This window comes from Bubalus bubalis, chromosome 21 (assembly GCF_019923935.1).
Source record: "Bubalus bubalis isolate 160015118507 breed Murrah chromosome 21, NDDB_SH_1, whole genome shotgun sequence".
Taxonomy (NCBI): Eukaryota; Metazoa; Chordata; class Mammalia; order Artiodactyla; family Bovidae; genus Bubalus; species Bubalus bubalis.
Window position 1 is genome coordinate 6678324 of NC_059177.1, and position 17766 is coordinate 6696089.

A 17766-nucleotide genomic window follows, 5' to 3' on the forward strand; every position below is an offset into this window, starting at 1 on the left:
TCTGTGGTCTGATTGAGTGCCAGGGACAGTGCAAGTGGATCGGGAGAACCAACCAGACTGGGGAGTTTCGTTTCAGTGGTTTAGGTGTTGTCCCGTGGGATAGAAGGTTCAGCCAAGGTAATTTTTTAAAAAATGACCATTGACTTTTGAGTAATACGGTTGTGATTTTGCCTATTAATTTTAGCTTTAAGGCTTCTGAAGATTAGAATATCAGTTTAGTAGGAGCAACAGCATCAACTCTTTCCTCCCTGGGTTTAGCTTTTTTATTTTTCTTAGAGGATTCATCTTCATTGGTGTTTCTCAAACTGAAGTGTTCCTCAGAACTACTTGGAGAGTTTACCAGGGATCACTGGATCCACCTCTATAGTTTCTGAGTCACTGGGTCTCAGGGGAGGTCCAGGTATTTGCATTTTTAACAAGTTTCCGGGTGCTGGGTGGTGGGGATGCTGAAGGTTCAGGAACCACACCTTGGGCCCTGCTGATCTACATAATAAGCAGCTTTTTATTTTTTTCTTCTGGAGGCAACCTCACTTACTAAAGTGGTATGTTTATATAAGAACCTGCAGAGGGGCTTCCCTGGTGGTCCAGTGGATAAGACTCCACCTTCCATTGCAGAGGGTGCAAGTTTGACCCCTGGTTGGGGAGATAAGATCCCACATGACTCACAGCCAAAAATCCAAACTATAGAACAGAAACAATATTGTAACAAAAACAATAGTGGGAAAATGGTCCACATCAAAAATCTTTAAACAAACAACAACAACAAAAAAGAATCCTCAGATCGAGTTGCCTGTACTTGAGGATCATTTTTCTGATGCCAAGGATGGCGCGCCATCATTCTGGAGCCAAGGATGTGAACTTCACTTCATCTTGGCCTAGGCTGAGCTTAGGAGAACAGGAGTAAACCACAGTATTTTTGAGCCTCTGCTGTGTGGCAGCTCTACTTGGCTGTCTGTGTTACTCATGCTGTTGTGTTTAAATGCTCATCCCCTCCACAATGTAGGCCAGTGGCCTGGGGTGCCCAGTTACTTAACTGCTGGTGGAACTGGGTCAAGAAGCCCACGGGCTGCACAGTGATAGCTATCCCAGGGGGGAAGAGAAGAACCTTCAGGCTTGGCCCATAGACTTTACTGGCTCTGTTTTAAAGGTTTATTTATTTAATGTTTGGTTGTGCTGGGTCTTTGTTGCTGCACACGGACTTTCTCCAGTTGCGGAGAGCAGGGGCTTCTCTTGGAGAGCACAGGCTCTAGGCTCTAGGCATGTGGGCTTCAGTAATTGGGGCTCTTGGGCTCTACAGTTTGGACTCAGAAGTTGTGGTGCACAGGCTTAGTTGCTCTGTGACCTGTGCATCTTCCCAGACCCAGAATCAAACTCACATCCCTTGCATTGGCAGGCAAATTTTTAACCCCCAGACTAGGGAACCTGTTATTGGCTCTATTTTAAATGACTTTATTTTTTTTAGTATTAGTTTTTAAACATTTTTAATAACGTGAACCAAGAGCCCTGGATTCCTGAAAGACTGGGCATCAGATGGACCAGCCGTGATGCCTTCATTCTAATTGGGTTTCCTGTCCTCCTGGCCAATGCCAGACAAGCCCGTTTGCTCTGAATAGTCTTTCTCAAAGCATTTCGGGAACCTTTAGTGATGGACAGCCTCAGGAAGATTTTGGCAGGAGGCCCGTGAAATAGGTCAGCATTTCCAAAGCAGTGTCCTGATTTGGCTCAGAGTAAAAGATAGGATAGAGGCTTAGCTAAAGCTGTCATTCTGAAAGAGGATATTCAATTTATTGTGTTTGTTGAGGAGAGCTTATTTTGGTTCTCTGTAGCAGGAATGACGGCCGTGTGCACCGTACAAGCACAGCTTGGGTCACATGTTGCTTCTGTGGGTTAAACCCTTAGTGCTTGGACAAGGACAATGGAAGGACGTCTGTGCGTGCTGAGGGAGTCCCCAGGCATATTGTCCCAGGGACCCAACACACCCAGCCAGCTGCAGTCTTCTTTGATTTGTTGAAAAAGGAATCGGAAAAGATGGGAAGAAATCCCGGGCCAGCTGGCAGCTTCCATGGGAGTATTTCGTCACAGAGGACATAGCGTGGGCTGATGCCTTAGGTTAAGAATTGATAGGAGGCCAGTGGATTTTTCTGATGAGTAATGTCTCTCATTTATTTCATATCACTGCAGAGTGCTATTATCTATATTATTTTGAAAGTGCTCTGTGAAGTAGCTGGTAGGAAAGGTGATTTTTAAAAATATTTAATTGGAGGATAATTACAATATTGTGATGGTTTCTTTTTTTATAATTAACTTTATTTTTAATTGAAGATAATTGCTTTACAGTTTCTACCATACATCAACATGAATCAGCCATAGGTATACATATAAACCATCCCTCTTGTGCCTACCTCCCACCTCCCTCCCCATCTCACCCCAGGAAAGGTGATTTTTTTTTTTTTTTAAAGTATTTACTTGGCAGTGTTGGATCTTAGTGTAGACATGCAGGATCTTTAGTTGCTCTACAGCATGTGGGATCTCAGTTCCTTGACCAGGGATCAGACCCAGGTCCCTTGCACTGGAAGTGGATTCTTAACCATTGTATCACCGCGAAGTCCCAGAAAAGTGATTGTTATCCTGTTCTGTAGCCAGGGCGACTGTGCTCAGTGAACAGGAGTCGTCTGTGCAGGTCCCATAGCCGATCAGTTGCTGACACGGGACCCAAATGTTCATCTTTTCCATCTTTTCTCTGGTTCTGGTGTCTTTTACATCTTACTAGGTCAGGAAACGCCCTGAAGAGAGAAAGGGTGTGTGTTTTCCGGGGGCTGGCGGGGCAGGGAGGTGGATGGGGAAGTGGAGAAACAATAGGTCTAGAAAAGAAATGTTTTCATTAAAATTCAGGCTGCCAGGCTCTGTGTGAGAAGGGGGTCAAGAACAGAAGTCCCTGCTTAAGTGAGGCCAGTAACCCCGGGGGAGGGGAGTGGTCCGAGTTCTAATGAAGGCTGGGGGGCGGAGACTGGTGGGGACCACAGGCAAATGTGTAAGAGCATAATGAGCCTTGTCAAGGAGAGGCAGACAGCAATTGTGGTTCAGCATCAAGGCTGATGGCTTAGAATAAGAAACTGCTTTTTTTGGAGGAGGCGAAATATCCAGATGCCAAGGAAATCCTTACTGCCTAGCCTAGATTACCAAACCGGAGAAGCCCCTCTGAGGAGGAAGGCAGGTTTTCCTCCGCCTGGAGTGTGTGAATAAAGAGAGAGAAATGCTAAGCTTCGTGTTATGAGCTTAGTCATTCTATGGGGAGGACTCTCTGCGTTGCCATTCAAGTCAGCTTAAGCTGATGTTTTGGGTCATGTGACTAAAAATTCAGGTAGGGTCGGTTTCAGGTGCAGCCTAAAACAGTGGATTAAGTAATATCAACAAGGCCCTGTTTTTTTTCCTGTTTCTCTACTCTGCCTTCATTCACACTGGAGCCCCTTGGCAGGTCTAGGTTCTACCCCTCACATTTGTAAAATGGCTGCAACTGTTCCAGACCTTGCACCATCATTCCATACTGATCAAGGAAAGACACAGTAGCTGGTGCAGAAGAGTAAAGAAAGCAACTGTTTCTCAGAAACCCCAGCAAACATTGGTTCCCATCGTTTTATTTGTCCATTGACCTGAATAACTTAAAAGACCATTCATGGAGTGGGTGGGGTGGGCATTTCCACCCAAACTGCATAGTTAAAGTGGTGAAGCAGTAGCTTTTGAAATGAAATTTAGAGGCATTTTTGCCAGAAAGAAAGAGAATGGAGGCCAGGTGGTAAATTACAGGTCTTCCATACCAGCCAAAGGGAGGGGTGAGTGAAGTAATGCCAGGTAGATTTTCTTGGGGAATTCTTTGAGTGAGGTAGTAAGTCTTGCACATACATTAGTTAAGAGACTAGACTAAGCTGTAAAAAAACACAATAATGTAATTTAAAGAACAAAGATTTATTTCCCTCTCACATAACAGCAGTCCAGCAGCTTTGCTTCACACCATTATTCTTGGTCCCACTTGGGTTTTCAAATAGCACAAAAGCGGAGAAGGGAAAGTGTGGAGGGAGCAGCCCCTGTTTGAAGGACTCTGGATCTTGAGTGGTATGCACTGCTCCATCTCTCATTCCACTGACAGAAACTTGGTCCTTGACCTTGCATATCTGCAAGGCTGCTGGGAAATGCACTTCTGCATGCTCGGTGACCAGTGACCAGCTTGCAGCTCTGTAGTTATGGAGAAAGGGGAGTAGAAATGTTATCGAGGAGTTGGCACCTCCATCACAACTCCCACATTAGATTTCCTAGGAGGCTTATCCATTCTGAATGATGTTCCTGTGGCAGATAGCACTTCCTCAGAGAAGAACCCACATCCAGTTTCCTTCATTTGGGGAACCAGGAATGTTTAATCCAAACTATGTCAGTTACAGTTAGGTTCAAATGCATATGACAGAAAACCTAAGATAGCAGTAACCTAAGCAAAGTAAACACTTGCACTTTTTCTCTCTTATGTAAAGAACGTTCATCATAATTAACGATTCATCATGGTGGCAGGGACTCTGTTCCACTATCTCAGCATTGGTTTCCTCCTTAGTCCAAGATGGCTGCCCAAACTCCAGCCATCTCGTCAGCATTTTTCTGGCCAAAAGAGGAATTCAAAGACATCTCCCAGAAACCACAAGCACATTTACACCATTGGTCAGAGCTTTATCACACAAGGCACCTAGCTGCAAGGGAAGCTTGAAGTGTAGCTTTCTTTCCTGGCAGGTATGAGCCTTACCCCAAACTGGGGTTCTCTTGCTGAGGAAGAAGGGGAGAACGGACATTGGGCAACAAGGGGCAGTCTCTGCTAGAGATCATATGCCCCCATGTCCACGATCGGTGCCCTCACCTCTGCCTCTGTGTTTCTCTGCCCATGTTAATTTTCTTTTTCTGGTGGGGGTGGGCTGGGCTTTGCCACACTGCATATGGGATTTTCCCCACCAGAGATCGAACCCATGCCCTCGTCCCCTGCGTTGGGAGCACAGAGGCTTAACCATTGGACTGTCAGGGAAGTCCTGCCCATGTGAAATTTTAAAACCCATCTTCGTACTTCTCTGAAGGATAATCATCAGAATAGCTGACATTTATTCAGTGCCTGTCAAGTGACAGACTCTGTTCTGTGTCATTTATTCTTCACAACAGTGCTCTCAAAAGTACTCACGTAGAAATGCTTAGTGTGGGACTGTTGACAGGCGTAGGCAGAGTTGAGGGAACCAGAAGGGCTCAGGGAAGTGGCCAGAAATTAGCAGTGGTAGGAAGCCACGGCCATCCCTGAAAGGGCAAGGGGACAGACTAGTGCCGCCCCAGTGCGCCAGCCACGCTTAGAGGTGTGAAATGGGGGCTGACGCAGACCAGGTCAGGAAGCGGGGCTCTGGACGGGAGCCCAGGCCAGCACCCCTGCGAGCCAGGCAGGTGGCCCCAGGAGCAGGTCCACGCCCTGACCTGTCTCTCCTCCCACCTTGGAGCTCCTGGTAGCGCCGGCCTTGGGCTGAGGCCACCTGGAAAGCAGAGGGCGAGGGCGCTGGGAAAACAGCACCCAGAGCGCAGCCTCCCGGGAACAGAGAAGAGCCGAAATGGGTTGGGGGTTGGGGAGCAATAGAGAACCACTGTGCAGGATGGTTACAGCCCCATTTTAAGGAAAGGGGAACCAGGCTGGGGCAGAGGGGAGGGCACTGCCAGCTTGGGTTGCAGAGTGGGGAAGGTGGCACACCCCCACACTGACCCGACTGTTCCTGTGCGCAGTGGCAACAGCTGATGCCCGGGCAGCGCGTGTGTGGCTTGGACAGGTGTGTTTCAGGCCGGAAGTAACCGTGTCACCTTTGCCCTGGCAGGTTGCTGTCGCGAACCTCGGCGAGGCTGTGCAGGACGCAGACCTGCTGGTGTTTGTCATCCCCCACCAGTTCATCCACCGGATCTGTGACGAGATCACGGGGAGGGTGCCGAAGGATGCTCTGGGCATCACCCTCATCAAGGTGAGGTGGCCCCTCGCCACGTGTGGGCTCCTGGGAACTTCTGTACCTCTTTCATCTGCTGGGGAAAAGGAGCTGAGGGGAGGGGGTGGCTGCTTTGGGTTTGTTTTTTTAGGATGCCTGGAAGGAAATCAAAACCATGCGTCCCCTCCTGCGCCTTGCTTTACTCAGGTTTACCAGGGGCTGCTTCCTATCTGGAGAGGGTTCACAGTGCTGGGCTCCCGCAAGAAAAGAACTTCCTGTCTATCACACGGGGCTCCGCCCTTGCCTGGGAAATCTCATGTGGTTTACATTCGCTGGAAAGTTAATCATCTTTAATTTCCCACTCCTGGATTTATTCCCTGGAGAAGGCATTTTTTAACCAGAAGTCCACAAACCATCCCCAGAGGCCCACATTACAGAATTCAAGAGGTTTGGACCGAAATATAGGGATGGAATTGCATTTTTATTTATTTTAACCTCTAACTGAAATGAGCATCTCCTTCACTTATGAATGTAGGCCACAAGCCAGAGTTTCAGTGACAATATGTTAGCAGGACCTTGACCCTGTGGTAGATACAAATTATAGGTATTTTCATGTTACTTTACAATGGCTTCAGATATCTCAAGATACCACTTATTCCCAACTACTTGGGAATTATAGTAATTTGACCTGCTATGGCACCTTTTTATAATTGCAATAAGAAAATACATATATTACTTTGTCACAAATGTAGGGGTTTTTTTTTTTTAACATTTCATAACTGTATTTCAAAATAATTGCCTTGCTGGGTAATCTTGTATTTTGCTTTATGCATATGGAGTCTGAGAATGAATCCATAAACTTCACCAGACTGCCAGGGGCAGGTCTGTGTTGTAAAAAAGGTTAAGAACCCTCTTGAGAGACTGTGTTTGTAGGTGAATGTTTATAAAAGCAAGTACACTTCAAATGTCAGTCATCGATAGGATGGACAAATGAATGATGGGAAACTACACAGGAGTGAACTAAAATATTCATGCGGCCACATGGGTGAATCTCCCAAATAATAATATAGCACAAAGCAGCACATCACAGGTGAGGGCCACAGTTTCATTTATAGCCTTTCAAAAACAGGCATAATGCTATAACATACTGTTTAGGGATGGTTTCATATGACAGAAAGAACAAGAAAAACAAGAGAACAGGGCATAAATGGCATTGAGGATAGGGGTTCACCCTGGCAGGGACCAGGAAACACTAGTGAGGAGAAGCACAAACTTGGGAATAGACCCAGGGGACTTCAGTGGTGTCCCTCGTGTTCTTTTTCTTAACCTGGATGGTGACGTTGTTCATTTTCACTTTATTGTTACTCTTTAAATGGTACATGCACACTATGTCTGTTTACTCTTAGAAACGAGATTTTTCAGTTGCCTATGCCATTGGAGGTCTGAATCTAGATGACTTATAAAGCAGCAGTCTCCAGCCTCTTGTCCTTAGGGGTTTCTTTTCCTCTAACCCACTGACGTCCTTGCAGGGCATAGACGAGGGTCCTGAGGGGCTGAAGCTCATTTCTGACATCATCCGAGAGAAGATGGGCATTGACATCAGCGTGCTGATGGGAGCTAACATTGCCAACGAGGTGGCCGCCGGCAAGTTCTGCGAGACCACCATCGGTGAGGGCCACTGGGGAAAGGGATATGACATTGTGTGTCTTAACAGGCACATATTCCATTTCTGGAATTTTCCATAGTGAACTCTTCCCTGCTCCCTTAACATTCCTGGGGTGGACATTCAGTGGGGTGGAAATTTTATCTTAGGAGGCTGTTCTGTGGGCGTGAAGCGTTTTTACAGGCTCTGGACTGAAAGTAAAGCCAAGGAGACCATGTGGCTCCCCACGACCCGGCAGTGCATCGTCGAGGTTATTCACAGACGTGCAAGGTTATTCGCAGATGTGCAAGGTTATTCACAGAAGTGCACGGGTGCTTGCTCGTACCAGGAAGCAGATGGTTATGTTCATGGTGGAGCTCCCTAGGCCTGAGAAACCCAGCTTTTCTTTTTTTTTTTAATTTAAACAACTGGAATTTATTTCTTACAGTTCTGAAGGCTAGAAAGTCCAAGATCAGGGTTGAGCCAACACTTTTCTTTTATGGTGAGGGCTCTCTTCTTGGCTTGCAGACAGCTGCCTCCTTGCATGAAGGGTGTGGGGGTCAGGGATAGCAAGTCATGTCCAACTTTGCGACCCCTTGGACTGCAGCACACCAGGCTCCTTAGTCCTCCAGTATTTCCCAGCGTTTGCTCAAAGTCATGTCCGTTGAGTCAGTGATGCTATCTAACCATGTCATCCTATGCTTCCCCTTTCTCCTTTTGCCTTCAGTCTTCCCCAGCATCAGGAGCTTTTCCAGTGAATCGGCTCTTTGGATCAGGTAGCCAAAGTTTTGGAGCTTCAGCATCAGTCCTTCCAATGAATATTCAGGGTTGATTTCCTTTACGATTGACTGGTTTGGTGCAGTCCAAGAGAAACCTAGCTTTTCTTTACTCATAAGTGCCAGTATCTGGAGCCTCATTGGATGCCTCAGAGATCTAGAAATTGATGGCAGTGATCCCTGCTTTCCAAAGGAATAAGCCGAGGCTCAGAGAGTAAGCTCCCTGTCCCAAGATCATGCAGCTAATATAGAACCCAGACATGAACTTGGGTCTCCTGGTTCCTGAAACAGAAAGCCCTTTCTATTCTTAAACATCAGTGTTGTGAACATGTCTATTTCTTTTAAAAAGGGCTTCAGAATTCCTGAGTGCCCACATACCATGTTATAGGGCTCATAGAATGCTTTGCAGGGTGTATTTAAGTTTATCTACCACTCCAGGACTGACTTCCACTCTTATCAAATGCACCAGTGATGGGAATCATTTCTCCTTGGCAGCTTCGTGAAAGGAAACTCTGGGAGAGATCAGGCTCTCTTGAGTAAGATGGGATGGATGGGAAAATGTTTTTATGCATGCATGTAAGTTAGGACATTTAAAAAATTTTTTTCTCTTTTATTTGTAATTGTACAGACATTACCTGATTGCCATGGAACATAGAGATAATCAAAAGAAAGCCGTTTCTTAAAACTTGATTATTTTAGGGGTTTTCCAGGTGGCACTGGTAAAGAACCTACCTGCCAATGCAGGTGGTGTAAGAGACATGGGTTCAGTCCTTGGGTTGGGAAGATCCCCTGGAGGAGGGCATGGCAACCCACTCCAGAATTCTTGCCTGGAGAATTCCATGGACAGAGCAGCCTGGCAGGCTACGGTCCATAGGGTCACAAAGAATCGGACACGACTGAGGCAACTTAACTTAGCACAGCACGTTGATTATTAATTTTCATTTGAGTATAATTGATTTACAATGTTGTGTTAATTTCTACTGTTCAGCAGAGTAAATCACTTATTTATATCCATCTCTTCTTTAGATTCTTTTCCCATACAGGTCATTACAGAGTATTGAGTAGTGTTCCTTGTGCTATATAATAGGTTCTTGTCAGTTACCTACTATATGTGTAATGGTGTGTCTAGGCCCAACTCAGTCATCTAATTTATCCCCCCCTCCCCACACCATTGCTTTGTTTTCTATATCTGTGACTCTGTTTCTGTTTTGTAAATAAGTTTGTTTGTATTCTTTTTTTAGATTCCACATATAAGTGATATCATATGATATTTGTCTTTCTCTGATTTAGGAAAACCATTTCAAGTTTCATTCAATTTTCGTTATTTTTTTCTACTTGTGCTGAACTATGGTTGTAGCTGTTAATATACTCTTTTGATAATTACTTCATTTACTTCAATCAGCATGTATCTTTATAGCTGCATAACATTCCATTGACAATCCCATATGTCTGGGCACTTGGGGGGGTGTGTGTGTGAGAAATAATAATTCTGGAGAGCAGAGGTGTCACAAATGGTAAAAGGAAGGAAAGAAAATGACCTATAATAACACTACCCAGGTTGATCTTTATAAAAGCAATAAACACAGCTAATAAAATTCAGGGGCTTCCCAGGTGGCACTAGTGCTGAGTTACCCGCAGAGGCTCAGGAGACGTGGGTTCCAGCCCTGGGTCAGGCACGTCGCCTGCAGGAGGGCACGGCAACCCACTCCAGTATTCTTTTTGTTTTTAAAGGCTTAAAATGTATTTTAATAAGTTCATGTTGCATTATTTCATTTCTCAGAAAAACTTCAAAGGTATTAGGGACAAATCAAACATGGTACACCAATAAAAAATGCACAGCATACCTACCTAAGACAGGCAAAGCTAAGAGCTACCGTCTGACATTCAGCATACAGCAACCCTGTTCTCAAGACCGTACTAGGCCTATCAAGAAAGCTGTGAATGGCAACATCACAGACACAAAAGGGCCATTTCTGGGTTGTCCTTACCCAAGAAAAAGATGGAGGCAAGTTTAACACAAGATTTTTTAAAGATACACTAAATGAAAATCTCTAAGCGAAAATGTCTTCCTTGGGACATGAAAGGGTAATATATGGGACATAACAGAACCGTATGTATGTTGTCTGTGACCTCTGTGGACATGTGCCTGAATTCCCACCTGGGAGTGATTGGAACAGTGGGGCCAAGGTCACTGGGGGATGTTTGGTTTTTCTGGTATATGTGGCAGGATCTCTGGGGTGAGACTGCACTAAGTCGTGTCCGACTCTTGTGACCCCATGGACTGTAGCCTGCCAGGCTCCTCTGTCTATGGGATTCTCCAGGCAAGAATAGTAGAGTGGGTTGCCATTTCCTTCTCCACCTCTCCAGTATTCTTGCCTGGAGAATCCCATGGAAAGAGGTGCTTGGTGGGTTACAGTCTTCAGAGTCATGAAAGAGTTGGACACTACTGAAGCAACTAAGCACTAAAGAAAATTCAAACAGTACAAGAAGGTATGAAATTAAAATTAAGACCTACTCCGTTCCTAAGTATCCTTCCATTAAAAAAAAAAAAATTGCATATGTATGCTAGGCTGTGCTAGGTTTTATTCTTTTCTTTATTCTTTTAGTTCTTTTATTCATCTATGATTTTAATGTAGCCTGTGAAACTGTTATGTAGTCACTTTAATTTTTCGAAAATAATTATTAGCTACTTTTTCCAGCTTAGTCCTATTTGCTAGTAATCAATTTGCTAGTTATTTGGTTGGGATTGGCCAGTTAACCCCAGTCATTCTGTAGGGTTGAGACAGACTTCATCTCCAAATTTAAACTAATAGATTTTGGCTAGGATTTCTGCCTGCCTCTTAGCCTTATTATAGGAAAGCTCCCATGTGGGTGCATCAGGTTTATTTACTTTGTAAAGACAGACAAACGCACGGAAGTCACATCTGTTTCTCTGGCTTCTGTTTACACATTGCTTCTGCTGCCTTCTGTGGGTTGGACCATGACTGGCAAGAGTGATCTGAATTAAATTAGATAAAATACTCAGTGAGATAGAACAGGAAAGTGATATTTTCTAAATTTTCTTATATAACCTGAATTTAATCAACAGGAAATATTAGACAAGGCCAAAGGAAGGGACATGGTACAAAACAACTGGCCCACAGTTTTTTTGGGGGGGGCAGCACCTTGTCACATATGAGATCTTAGTTTCCCAACCAAGGATCAAACCCTCGCCCCCTGCATTTGGAAGCCCAGAGTCTTAACCACCTGACCGCCAGGGAAGTCCCACGACTGGCCCACACTCTTGAAAAATGTCAGTGTCGTAGGAGACATTGCAAGTCTAAAGGAGAAGTCTAGAGGGACCTGGCCACGAAGTGCAGTTCAGGATCCTGGCTGCCATGAAAGCAACCTGGGGACGTGGGTCAAACAGGCACTGTGAGCCATGGTGCCCCCTGGTGGTGAGAGCCCCCTTTGTGGGAATGACTTCACAGAGTTTGAGCTGTCTACTTAGCCTGCAAATACTGTTCAAAGTCTGTTCTATATCAGTTGTGGTGCTAAATGTCAAGGATACATAAACCCCTTCTTTGTGGAAGGAGCTTCTTAGTACACAAACAGTAGAGAATTATGGACTGAGATGTGGGATGTGAAGGAGTCTTATTAAATAGGTTGATTATCTCCAAAATTTGGTGTGGAAGAGAAGGGGGATTTTCCTGTCTTTTGGTTCATATTGAGTTTGACAAGCCCTTCCACATGGCTGATGGGCATTCCTTGTTCTGGATCACATGTCCTAGGTCCCTTCTTGCCTCATCACTGCCTAAGACATTGATCGTAATAATAATACGGTCAATGCTTTCCCATGACTTAGAAGATTTAAAAATTTAAAGGGTAAACATTTGATGCCATTTGCAGCAACATGATTGGACTGAGAGATGATCATACTAAGTGAAGTAAGTCGGACAGAGAAAGAGAAATATCATTTGATATCAGTTACATGTAGAGTCTAAAATATGACACAAGTGAACTTATTTATAAAATGGAAACAGACTCAGGGACATAGAAAACAGTGGTTACCAAAGGGAAAAGAGGTGTGGGGAAGGGATAAATTAGGAGGTTGGGTTCAGCATATACACACTGTTATATAAAATTGGTAAACAATAAGGTCCTACTGTATAGCATGGGGAACTAGAGTCAATATCCTGTAATAAACCATAATGGAAGAGGATAAAATAAATAAAAGCGCGTTTGAGAGAATGTGAGACTCCTGTAAATCAAACTCACGTCTCTAATGAACCCCGTGTGGAATTTGCAGCACAGAGGCACCAGCAGATGCCACCTTGTATCGGTGACAGATGGAGAATGCTCTGCTCCCCTCCGCGTGTCCAGTTACTCGGAGCTGCTGCTGGCTCAATCCAAGTAGCTTAGAGGGAGTGGGGGCCTGTCTGTGCTGCTCATGAGCCCCCTTCGAGTTGCAGGCACCTGGAAGTGGCCCATGGTGAGGGACAGAAGAGAAAGACCATGAATGCATCATGGTGTGGTTCTGGGGCTGCTTTACCCAGCCCAGGGGATGAGACAGTGCTGCTGGTCTGGAGGGCTGTTTATAAAAGGAAGAGGACAGTTTGCTCAAACAGAGGATATTTCTAATATTTGGACGAACGAGCATTCAGCTAAATGACATCATAGCAGTGGCCTGTAGAATAGAAAATGTTTCTGAGTATCCGGTGTAGCTATCTTAAACATTTTATGATGGAAAATGTCCTTAAACCAAACAAAAGTAGAGAGAGCTGTATTAGGACCCCACACTGCCCATCTTTAATAATGATTAACTGCTGGCTGGCCTTATTCATCTGTTTCCCACCCTCTCTCTACTCGTCTCTGAACTTTGTTCATTTTATTTTTTGGCATGCAGGATCTTAGTTCCCCGACTAGGGATCAAACCCACACCCCATCCATTGGAAAGGTGAAATTTTAACCACTGGACCACTGGGGAAGGCCTCCCCTGGATCATTTTGATATTATATTACTTCTGAGTGTAATTTTGTTGAATATCCCGTGTTTTTTTCCTGCAGTGGGAGACTGTGGCTCTAACTGTAATGTCTGTCTGTTGCTTCTGTCTTCCTGCCCCTGAGTGGAGCACAGCATGGAGAGAGGTCATGTAGGTCCTGGAGCCAGAGCATCCGGGTTAGAATTTGGGCTCTGCCTCTTACTAGCTGTGTGACCGAGGGCAACTCAGTAAACCTCTTTGGGGCCTCCTGTGTGTGAGTGGGGCAAGTCAGTCATAGGCATGTAAATATCACGATCCCATTGTGATTATATAGACCTTTGTGTGCTTGTTGTAACTAATAGGCAGTTTGCACACCTCATTCTTCTTTAACCTCATGACAGTGCTGAATGTACCATAGTGTTTTACTCATGAGGTTAGAGATCACATCAGAGGTTTTCAAACTTGTCTGCCCATGGAAGTCACTAGGAGAGTGTCAGAAATTAGTGATGCCTGCTTGACCCCAGAGCTTGTGATTTAATGGATGCTGGGGTGTGGCTGGCCTTTGGTGTTTTTAAAGATCTCCCGGTGATTGTAATGTGCAGACAAGCTTGGGAGACAGGCTCAGGAAACTCAAGGCTGGAAGAGCCCAAGTGCCGTGGTCCCCGGGGGAGCTTTCTGCCAGCTCTGTGTGGAGAACATGACGTGGGAGCCAGGACCGAGCTGGCGAATTTTATCGTCCTGATTTCCAGAGCTGAGCGCCACCTCACACCCCACCAACCAGAGCAGATCTCACATCAGGCTCTATGTGTAAAGTTTTAGTTTTGTTTTGAACTGAAAGTCTCTATAAATAGAAAAGTAACATGTGAAAAGGACTGATCCTCCACATCATTCCAGGCATGGTCCCAATGGGGAGCAGAAATAAGGAGCCCTTGAATGCATTTCCATCCTCCACCAATTGAGTCACCGAACATGTTTGTTGATGTTGTATCAGTTCTCTGTTGCCATAGTGATGCTAAGTAACAAATAATCCTGAATTCTTAGTGGCATCCAAAATAAGCAGAGCTGACACATCTGTGGGTCCACTGGGAGGCAGTGCTGTGCTCCTTCTTATCTTCTTGTGGGGTCCAGCAGGCCAGCTGGGTGTGTTCCCACAGTAAAGGCAGATGGATATGGGAACAGCCCTGCTGCTGCACACATGGGCTTCAAATTCTGCTGTGTCAGGTCTGGTCCCACTAGCCAAAGCCAGTCATGTAACTGGCTCTGGTGGTAAAGAATCCGTCCACAATGCCGAAGACTCAGGTTCGATCCCCGGGTCAGGCAGATTCCCTGGAGAAGGGAATAGCTACCCACTCCAGTATTCTTGCCTGGAGAACCCCATGGACAGAGGAGCCTGGCAGGCTAAGTCCACGACTAACACTTTCACTTTCACCAAAGCCAGTCATGTGACTGACCCCAAGGGTGGGGAAATTGCCTCATCCACTGAGTCCAGGCACATACTGAGGTTAGTCCTAGCATTGGTGGAAAGGGAGGTACTTCCTGTGGACGGAGCCTCTAAGTGTTTATGGTAGGAAATAGTTGCAACAACTTTAGATCTCAAACAATAGAAAGACACTTAGATAAAATATTATGCATATATGCAATAAAATACAAAGCAGCCATTTGTTAATAAAATAATGTAGAAAATATAGGATATCACTGAAAATTATTCCTGCCGTAAATGGGAGAAAGCTGATTGTGAAATCCACATTATGTTCTCAATTGAGAAAAACTATGTATATTTCAATTTTGGTAAGTTAAAGATATATGTCAAATTGTTGATTTTATCTGTGGTGGGATTGTGGAATATTTTAATTTTCTATTTCTAGTCCTATGACTTTATGAAATTTCCTATCAGGAACATATGTCACTTTTGTAATGAGAAAAAGGTCTTTTTAAAAAGATTTTTTATTGGCTTAAAAAAATTTTTTTTTAAATTTTGGGTCACACCCCAGGGCATGAGGGGATCTTAGTTGCCCAACCAGGAATGGACCTGTGCCCCCTGCATTGAGTGCACGGAGTCTTAACACAGGACCACCAGGGAAGTCCAAAACTCATTTTAAACTGTGTTAGATGCGAAAGTTAAGATGAGAGGCCACTATTAATTTCCTTTTTTTTCTAACCTTTCAATAGGCAGCAAGATAATGGAGAACGGCCTTCTCTTCAAAGAACTTCTACAGACTCCAAATTTTCGAATTACAGTGGTGGATGATGCAGACACGGTTGAACTGTGTGGGGCCCTGAAGGTAAAGCAGCCCTGTCGTTTCTGCTTACGGGAGGCGTCCTCACGCAGGGCCACTGCCAGCGCCATTGCACCCCATCCTAAGAATGAGCTCTGTGTTCTGCGCTCGGACTCCTGGGGAGAATAGTGAATTGGCAGCCTTGTCTGTCACTTCCCGCTCGGCCCCAGCCCTTCCTGGGTGGTTAGATTTCCTCTCGCAGTCATGGCGGGCTTCTGTTTGTAAATCTGGGAGCACTGTGCTAGTTTGTTCTCTGGGAAGTGGACGGCATGAACATTTGGAAAGCCAGGGGCATACTCTGATTGTAGAGTCTTACCTGGAAGCCAAGTACTCTATAATTCCTACATTTCTCCTACGTGTTATCTTGAGCAGGAAGAGGAACTTGGTCACTCTGGATGATCTATTGGTTTGATGGTATGGTTGGTTGTTATTTTTAAAGAAGAAAAAACAATCTGCTGCAGGCAGGTTTTTCTAAGAAGAGCTTGATCTTTGCCTGTAAAGGGAAAAGATCAGATTAAAGAGGCAGCTTCTGTCGTCTAGTGACTTGAGACAGTCAAGGGAAATTTCCATGTTTGGACTTGGGCTCCTGACTTGTAACCCTCTGCCTTTAAAAGTTGTGGTCAGGGAACTTGACCTGACCACAACGGACCACAAAATGTGTGACCACATTTCCTAGTGGTCCAGTGGTTGAGATTTCTCCTACTGCAGAGGGTACAGGTTCGTCCCCTGGTGGGAGAGCTAAGATCCCGCATGTTTTGCAGCCTAAAAACCAAAAATAAACAACAGGAGTAATATTGTAACAAATGCAATAAAAACGTTAAAAATGGTCCACATGAAAAAAAAAATCTCAGAAGGAAGTCATGATTGGGGTTCCTCTCTGTCCTGACAGTGGGCAGTAGCCAACAGGGCTATAACTTCTGTACATTCTCCCCTTGGAAGCAGAGCTGCCTGAGCTGCCATATCAAAAACAAGGGAAAATACAGAGCTTCCCTGTGAATGAATAACCCATTTGAGTCACTTTGGAGTCATTTCTTTTGTAGCAGAAGCTACTTTTCAAGAATTTGAGCACCGAGGGAAGGAAATTAATCTGACGTTCACCTTACTTTGTCAGGTGAAAATTGCAAAGATCAAAAGAATGCAGGGAGACCCATCCATAGGGCACCTTCTCAGGCTCTCTGCAAATTATACGTCTTTTCTTCTAGTGATAATTTAAAACCACTTAATGTCGCGTGTGTATGTGTAGTCACGTCTCCATACAATGAGAGTTTTAAAAATTGAAGTCAATGAAAGACTTGGGCCCCCAGGCAGCCCGCGTTCATCTTTCCAAATGCTGGCAGGGAACTCTCACTTTGCACGCAGCCTGTTATACATTGAAGATGCTGGCTTTGGCTGCATTCTTTATTATTATTGGGTGAGATTTTTATGCGTTTTTAATAGACCTTCATTAAACTAATGGGCGGTCTCACTGCTCAGCACGGCCCATGTGCTCCAAAACTGTCATGAAGTGACTGGGTTATTTTGGGTGGTGGATGGAGAAGCTCTGAAAACCCACCCAGAACAAAGGTGCAGGGGAAGAGGGTGGGAGAGAAGAAAGAGTCTAGATTGAGGGCCCTGGAGAAGCTTCTGCGGGTGGAACCACGTGCTGGCCCTGCTTCTGAACTGGGCACGGCTTTTCAGTTCTGTTGGCAAGAAGCCTCCTGCTACCATGACAGAATGGTTCGTTGGGGGCAGAGGTAGATGGGGATTGAGAACCATTTATCATCCTGCCCCTGGCTTTCCTTTCAACCAGGAGTGGTTACCATCATTCCCACCAGCCTGCATCAGAGCTGGGAGCTTTAAAAACTGAGAGGCAGGTTCTTGGGCAGTAACTGAGGCTAACCATCCCATCGGATCGATAAGGAGGCAGAGTGCCAAAGAGTGAATGACTCAAATGTAGCAAATACTAGCTCGGTCAGAACGTGAACGTGGGTTTGAAGAATCCGTCCGGGGTTCTGTGGTTACTCTGGATGACCTGACTTTTCTCATTTGTGTCCAGGCGGTTGAATGAAATGAAGTCCTCTCTTGCTAGAGCCTGCCCAGCAAGGGCACATGGGCCTATTTTTCCTTAATTACATAATTAATAGTTTTGTTTTCT

General features: G+C 45.1%; 1 protein-coding gene across 1 annotated transcript in view; it reads left to right on the forward strand.

Moving 5' to 3' along the window:
- Positions 1-17766, forward strand: part of GPD1L (glycerol-3-phosphate dehydrogenase 1 like) — a 66402-nt gene that overhangs the window by 30762 nt on the left and 17874 nt on the right. The window contains exons 3-5 of the mRNA XM_025273050.3: positions 5877-6017; positions 7508-7646; positions 15526-15638. Coding sequence (XP_025128835.1) covers positions 5877-6017; positions 7508-7646; positions 15526-15638 — 393 coding nt within the window. The remainder of the gene's footprint in view (positions 1-5876; positions 6018-7507; positions 7647-15525; positions 15639-17766) is intronic.